Raw genomic sequence first — 8,011 nt, forward strand, 5'->3', positions numbered from 1 at the left:
GCATTGATACAAATTCTAGCTTGATCTGAATGACTTGGATGAACTTGAGCAAGCTACTCAGTTTCAAAGTATGAGATTTTTACTGAGAAAAAACATGAAAAATCACGTCTAACCAATATATATGGAAGGTCTAGCTTTGTGCCTAGCAGATAGTATGTTATCAGTAAATTATTTTTTCTTTCATATTTACATATATAAGTGATCAGTAAATCTTTTTTGTTCAGGTATTTAGGTATTTAGAATTTTCACTATTTTCTGCCTAATTTATGCTTTACAGCATCTCCAAATTTTTGTTAATGCTGTGAATATGTCAGTAATTTACATTGGAATCAGTACAGGTTGGTGTAATTGCTAATAACAAGACAAGTAATAATATCAGAGAGAAAAAAAATCATTTAGTTTCATGTATTCAGAATTTCACTTTACTTTTGATGGATGCCTAATCAAACGGCATGAAAATATCCAAATCCATAGGGATTTCAGAATAAATAGCATCTATTTCAAGTATAGATTGATAAATAATCAGTAAACAGATACTTTATTTCAGAGAACTTGAGAGTAAAATTGACAAACACTAAAGATGAAAATATTCTTGATTTGAAAATAGGTATTCCGTGTGAATTAATATTCAAACATAATCTCTTGAATAAACTCAAAATTGAGAATCAAGTATATCCAGTTTACTTCTGACAGGTGGTGTTAAGAAGGGATTAATTCTTGAGAACTTGGAATATGCCAGAGTTTGTAAGATTATGCTTTGAGGTTCCAAAAATTTGTCAATTCCAAATGGAGGCAATCTTTATATATACTGACTTCTATTCCTAGTATTTGTAGAAAATTATAACTCTTTACACTTTGAAACAATTAGTTAATAGTTTGACTAATTTCATTGTGACACAGTTTATGACCTCAAGAATAATTATTCAGTTCATTCCCGCTGGGAGCTAGTCGCTTAGATTTCAAAATACATTGTAGCAGAAATTCTCCTTGCTGAACTTATTTATTTGACTTATACACTATCATGTTTTAGTAATTTAATATTTTATATACAAAGTGATCATTTTCTACTTTCTCAATATTCCATATTTTGAAAAGCATTTTATCAAATTTAAGTTAATTTTCCACAGGGGATGAAATTTTTTTCAGAATGTTATAAAACTTTCTTCATAATTTTTTTCATAACATTTAATACTTCCTTATTTCTTAGACTATAGATAAAGGGGTTTAATAAAGGAATTACTAGAGTATAAAAAATAGCAACAGGTATATCTTTATCCTCTTCTTTAACTGAATTTGGTCTAATGTACACAAAAAGAAGAGAACCATAGAATATTGAGACAGAGAGAAAGTGGGATGCACAAGTAGATAAAGCTTTGCCTCTTCCTTCTTTGGACTTCATTTTGAAAATCGTGAAGAGGATGCAGAGATAAGAGATTAGAACTATGATAATAGAGAAGACTTGAATTGACCCTGAAAAGATAAATATCATCAATTCATTGATAGAAGGGTCAACACAAGAGAGTCTGTATAATGGAAGAACATCACAAAAAAAGTGATTAATCTGATGAGACCCACAGAAAGTTAACCTAAAGAGAAACCCTATATGAATCACAGAATGCAAGTTTCCAGCTATGTAGGCCCCTGTGGTCATCTGAATGCAGAGTTTCTTTGACATCATAGTGTGGTACTGTAGTGGGCTGCAAATGGCCACATAGCGGTCGTAGGCCATTGCTGCCAAAAGAAAGCAGTCTGTAGTTTCAGCAAGGCAGAGAAAATAAAATTGTGCCATGCATTCATAAAGGGAAATCATTCTGTCCTTAGAAAAGAAGTTCTCTAACATCTTTGGGGTAATGGCACAAGAACAACAGGAATCCATTAGAGCTAGGTTGCCCAGAAAGATGTACATTGGTGTGTGAAGACGACACTCCGTAAAAATCAATGCCACCAGGCCAAGATTCCCCACCATAGTGATCAGATAGATAGTAAGAAACACCACAAAGAGTAGGCTCTTCAATTCTGGGTGATCTGTAAATCCTATGAGGATAAACTCAGTTGTCAAGGAGTGGTTATCCTCAATCATATCCACCTTCTCTGTTGACATAGGAATTCTGGAGACATAAAATTCTAATTAGAGTGTGTCTAATTTTCCTTTCACATTTTAATTTTTACAACAAAGAGAGGAGCTTCTGCAAACTTCTGTTACTATCTCTGGACACAGGCACACAAATCTCTAGGGGATATTCCTTCCTCTAAAATGTCAGCTTCATAACCTCAACTCTGAAACTCTGGATCCCCAAGAATATTTTTATAATTCCAAGGAGAATTCTTACAGTGTGGAAAAGGTTTGTCTTTATGGATTCATGCATGAATAGTGTACAAATATAACGTACCCATATTTGGTACATTGATGTCAATTTTTGTATTAAAGATCCTTAAAATTTTAAATCAATTTTCATATATACACATTTTTTTAACTGAGCAAGAAGTTTTCATATATTCTTCCAGTTGAGTGAATATTTGAAAATAGCATACAAAAGATATGTTAAATTTATATATTAGGAATAGTATGAGATTACTAAGAATTAAGAAGACTGTCATCTTTAAAGAAAATTACTTTGGATATCTAAAGAAATAAATATCCATGTATTGTCACCTCTCTCATTCCTGTTCCCAGTATTACACTCATTTCCATAAAAACTGACTCTGTCCACACCCTCACTCCTGTTGATTTTTGCCTAGATATCTAAATCCTTTCCTTCTTTATGTACAGTTTACATATAATGCTGCTTAATATTAAGTTTTAACTAAATGACCTAGACCACACTGATTTTCACTTCCTGAATCCTCAAGCATTTCCTATGTACATAACACAATCTAGAGTTGCTTGTCTACATGGCTTTTTTCTCTTTTTTTTTAATTTATTTTAAAAATTTAACCTTCATTCATTTTAGAGAGAGCGTGAGTAGGAGAGGGGCAGAGAGAGAGGGAGACAGACTCTAAAGCAGGCTCCAGGCTCTGAGCTGTCAGCACAGAGCCCAACACGGGGCTCAAACTCATGAAACACAAGATCATGACCTGAGCCGAAGTTGGACCCTTAACCGACTGAGCCACTCAGACACCCGTCCTTTTTTTATTAAAAAATTTTTTTCATGTTTATTTTTGAGAGTGGGGAGGGGCAGAGAGAGAGGGAGACACGGAATTTGAAGCAGGCTCTAAGCTGTTAGCACAGAGCCCGACGTGGGGCTCAAACTCACAATCTGTGAGATCATGACCTGAGCCAAAGTCGAACACTTAACCAACTGAGCCACCCAGGCGCCCCTACATAGCTTTTTTTTTTTCATTTATCTATACACAGTTTCCTTATTAGAACTGAGACATTTGAGTTAAGCTATGACTTATACTTCTTGTAAGAGTTGTTTAATGCGATAGAGAAAAAGCAGTATTGATTCCCATCCAACTTCATTCTAAAGACCTGACTTATAAGATAAACTTGTCAGCATACCACTGTTGATCCTTAGTGACTTTCTTTGGTTTCTGCAAGTTGAGACTGTTAATTTTGAAGAATAGTCTACAAAGGACATTATTCAAAAATCATCTTTTAAAAAAGTTTAGGTGTCATTCTTTTATCTGAATTGACCCATCTACTATTTTTCTGTGTTCTGAGAAACTTATATAAGGTTTTCTAAAGTATATCACAGTAGTTTAAAAGCTAATAAAAATAAGCCTTCCTCTATAGTTTAATTTCATAACACTTAGAAAAATTGAAAAATCTTAATATGATTTTTGAGAACAAATTTTGTTTTCCCTAAAAGGTTATCTTCTAGGGGCACTTGGGTGGCTCAGAGGGTTGAGCGTCCAACTTTGGCTCAGGTCGTGATCCATGAGTTTGAGCCCCACGCTGGGCTCTGTGCTGACAGCTCAGAGCCTGGAGCCTGCTTCAGATTCTGTGTCTCCCTCTCTCTCTGCCCTTCCCCCGCTCATGCTTTGTCTCTCTCTCTCTCTCTCAAAAAATGAATAAATGTTAAAAAAATTTTTTTAAAAAAGGCTATCTTCTATCATTACTTAGTGATCCATTAGGATATATTGACTATTGTGTCAAATCATATAAATTTTATGGTCAGAATGGATGTATTTTTCCATAATCAAAACATCAAAATAGAGGCACAGGCTGGGGCGCCTGGGTGGCTTAGTCGGTTAAGCATCAGCTTGCACTCTGTCTCTCTCAAAAATAAATAAATATTAAAAAAAATTTTAAAAGGCACAGGCTGAACATTTTATTTTCTTGTTTTAAAATATTAAATATAAGCCATTTTAATTATTCAGCTGTGTTAGAAATAACTTTCAATGTACCTGCCTGAATTATTTAACAGAATTAAGCTATGCTGTTACCTGTGTATTTTGAAAACTTACCTTATAATCAGAAAAGGTCAGCATGAATTGAATTTAAATCTCTTGCTAATTTCCCATAGCCTTCAGTTGTGAGAAGAGCTACAAAGGTGAAAAGTTGAAATCTAAGATCAATGAACAAATGCTAAGTAATTCAGATAAATAAATGTTTATGGATGCTAATATTAAAACTAAAAGTAAATTTGAGTACTTCCCTTATCTAAAGGCTCTGATACTGTGTTAAGTCTTGTAGAATTTCAGAATATAAAAATATTGGTCTCAAACACATTTGGGATTAAAAAAAATGAAAATCTGGAAGACTGCTAATAGATCAGTGTCAATAATTCTATTTCTTACAATGCAAAGTTAAACTTTTCCATCAAATGCTTAAGGGATTTCCCTGCAGTGACAACCGTGTATTTCTGTAGGGAGATTCAGTCTCCAAAATGTATTAACTCTGTGATATTAATTAAAGATTACCTGTGAGACAAAGAGGTTAAGTAAATGACTTTCACTAAAGTAACTAAGGTCAGTTGATGATCGTCTTGCTGATTCTTATGTAACTGACATCATTTTTACAATTGTAAAATTGTACATTTTATATCTCTGTTCACTATCCTATGCATAAAATGTAATGAGCAGAAAAGGGTCTCAGGTTGGTTTGGACAGTTACAGGAAAGATTAATATGGTTAATGAAAGATGACTAGCATTTGCAGTGGAGCCTAAAAGGTGTAGGGTTAGCGAGGCTCATCAACTTCATTCTGTGAGTTGAACTAGTTCCCATGTGTTGCAAATCCCTCCTGGAAATTTTGCTGTTACCATTTAGCCCCACATATAATTTACTGAGTTGTTCTCTTCTTTTCATTTCACCCCAGTTACTTTATCTTTCTTACCCTGTTTTTTTCTTTTAATTCCACTAATTACTCTTCAATATACTGTATTTATTAGTATGTCTATAATCAGTCACTCATTCCCCACCACTACCATTAGCAGTAGACATAAGAGTGAAAGAATTTCTCTGTTATGCTCATTCCTTCATCTCTAATACCTTGAATAGTGGTTCTTTGTAGCGCTTAACAAATATTTGTTGAATGGATTAAAAAAAAATGATACTCTGCTGCTCAGGAATTTGCAGTGGTCTTTCATTAGTTTTCAAACCAAATCCATTTTACTTATTTTGGTATTCCAAATGCTCCATGGTCACCCTTTGTCTTATCTTTCACCTTGCTCTCTTCCTCAACCTCAGGCCACTTGGCCATGTGCATCCCTTCACTGACCCTCTGTGTAATTGCTTCACCTAATTTTCTTATAATGCTTCCCTCTGCTAAAACTCCTTCTTGGGGTGCCTGGGTGGCTCAGTCACTTAACTGTCTGACTTCGGCTCAGGTTATGATCTCGCAGTTCATGGGTTCAAGCCCCGTGGTGGGCTTTGTGATGACAGCTCAGAGCCTGGAGCCTGCTTCGGATTCTGTGTCTCCTTTTCTCTCTGCTTCTCTCTCTCTCTCTCTCTCCCTCTCAAAAATAAACATTAAAAAGATTTAACACTCCTCCCTTTCTTTCCATCCCAATACTACTCATACTTGAGCTCAAATCAGATCTCCTCCACGAAGACTTTCCTAGGTCCTTTAAATAGAATTAGCTGATTAATGGCAAGATCTCATTCTTTTTTAAGACTAATATTCCACTGTGTATGTGTGTGTGTGTGTGTATTTATTTATTTACACACTATATCTTCTTTATCCATTGATCTCAGTCATATGTGGAATTTAAGAAATAAAACAAATGAACATGGGGATGGTGGTGGGAAGAGAGGAAAACCAAGAAACACACTCGTAACTACAGAAAACAAACTGATGGTTACTGGAGGGGAGGTGGGCAGAGGTGATAGGTATTAAGGAAGGCACTTGCTGTGATGAGCACCAGGTGTTGTATGTGAGTGATGAATCAATAATTCTACACCTGAAACTAATACTGTTGACATACATGTTAACTAGCTGGAATTTAAATAAAAACTTGGAAAAAATTTTTAAATAAAATATACTCAGTGAAAATAAATAGATAGAATTGATTTGTTCTTTTCCTGATTTACGTGATACTTACCTGCTTTATTTTAAATATGAAATTTATTGTCAAATTGGTTTCCATACAATACCTAGTGCTCATCCCAATGGGTGCCCTCCTCAATACCCATCACCCACCCCCCATCAACCCTCAGTTTATTCTCAGTTTTTAAGAGTCTCTTATGGTGTGGCTCCCTCCCTCTCTAACTTCTTTTTTTTTTTCCTTCCCCTCCCCCATGGTCTTCTGCTAGGTTTCTCAGGATCCACATAAGAGTGAAAACATATGGTATCTGTCTTTCTCTGTATGACTTATTTCACTTAGCATAACACTGTCCAGTTTCATCCACGTTGCTACAAAAGGCCATATTTCATTCTTTCTCATTGCCAAGTAGTATTCCATTGTGATACTTACTTGCTTTTAAAATGCATTCACCACTTTATCAAGTGTGACTCATATGTGTCTTGATTGTAAAAGTCTTGACTAAATATTCTTTTTAAAAATTTTTTAAATGTTTGTTTATTTTTGAGAGACAGAATACAAGTGAGGGAGGGGCAGAGAGAGAGGGAGACACAGAATCCAAAACAGGCTCCAGGCTCTGAGCTGTCAGCACAGAGCCTGACGTGGGGCTCGAACTCATGGGCTGCAAGATCATGACCTGAGCTGAAGTCAGATGCTTAACCGACTGAGCCACCCAGGTGCCCCATTGACTAAATATTCTTAAGTCACCAATCATAAATCTTTTAAGCATCTGACAATAAACTGAGCTAGATCTATAATATATGCTGCATTGATTGCTAAAATTTCCATCATGTTTAATGTTAATCAAGTACTTACAATATGCAGGGTATTGGAAGAGACAATGGGAAGTGTGGGCACAGGATTTGAGAATGGCAGGGATGAGTTCTTAGTTTTTAGATATGGCTTCCTGACAAGAAGCTCATAATCTAATGGGGAGAAAGGCACTTAATGCTGTGTGCACAATTTAGTGTGCAATTTAGGCTGTGATATAAAAAACTGTAAACATATCATATAAAAATACAGTAAAGGAAGTGACTGGTGACCTAGAGGAAGAAAAAAAGATTTCCCAATGGGAGTATAATTTCAGATAACTTTGCAGGGTAATAATTGGTAAAGAACATGAGGAAAAGCAGTCTGAGGGAACCATCTGTAAAAGCCTGGATACTTTTTTTTAGTTTATTTATTTATTTTTAGAAAGAACATATGTGTGGGGAGAGGCAGAGAGAGAGAGAGAGAGAGAATCCCAAGCAGGCTCTGTACCGTCAGCATGGAGCCTGATGCAGGGTCCTTGAGATCATGACCTGAGCTGAAGTCAGTCACTTAACTGAGCCACTCAGGCATCCTAAAGCCTGGACTCTTAAAAGAGCAAGGCCTAATTTAAAAAAAAAGGGAAGGGGGACAGTAAACTAGAGTGACTGAAGCTTACTCATACATGATACAAGGAGACACTAAAAGTAATATAAAGGGAATGGGAAATTTCAAATTCTATTTGATTTCTTCTCATTTATTTCCTCTGATCCTGCCAATTCACTATACCCTTTCTCT

At 35.5% G+C, this 8,011-nt stretch overlaps 1 protein-coding gene across 1 annotated transcript; it reads right to left on the reverse strand.

The window, feature by feature from the left end:
* Positions 1 to 1,150: 1,150 nt before the first annotated feature.
* Positions 1,151 to 2,080, reverse strand: LOC115524083 (olfactory receptor 5K1-like). Its single transcript, XM_030330431.1, has one exon. It carries the CDS (start codon positions 2,078 to 2,080, stop codon positions 1,151 to 1,153), a length of 930 nt encoding a protein of 309 aa, XP_030186291.1.
* Between the last annotated feature and the right edge of the window lie 5,931 nt (positions 2,081 to 8,011).

This window comes from Lynx canadensis, chromosome C2 (genome assembly GCF_007474595.2).
Source record: "Lynx canadensis isolate LIC74 chromosome C2, mLynCan4.pri.v2, whole genome shotgun sequence".
Classification (NCBI taxonomy): Eukaryota; Metazoa; Chordata; class Mammalia; order Carnivora; family Felidae; genus Lynx; species Lynx canadensis.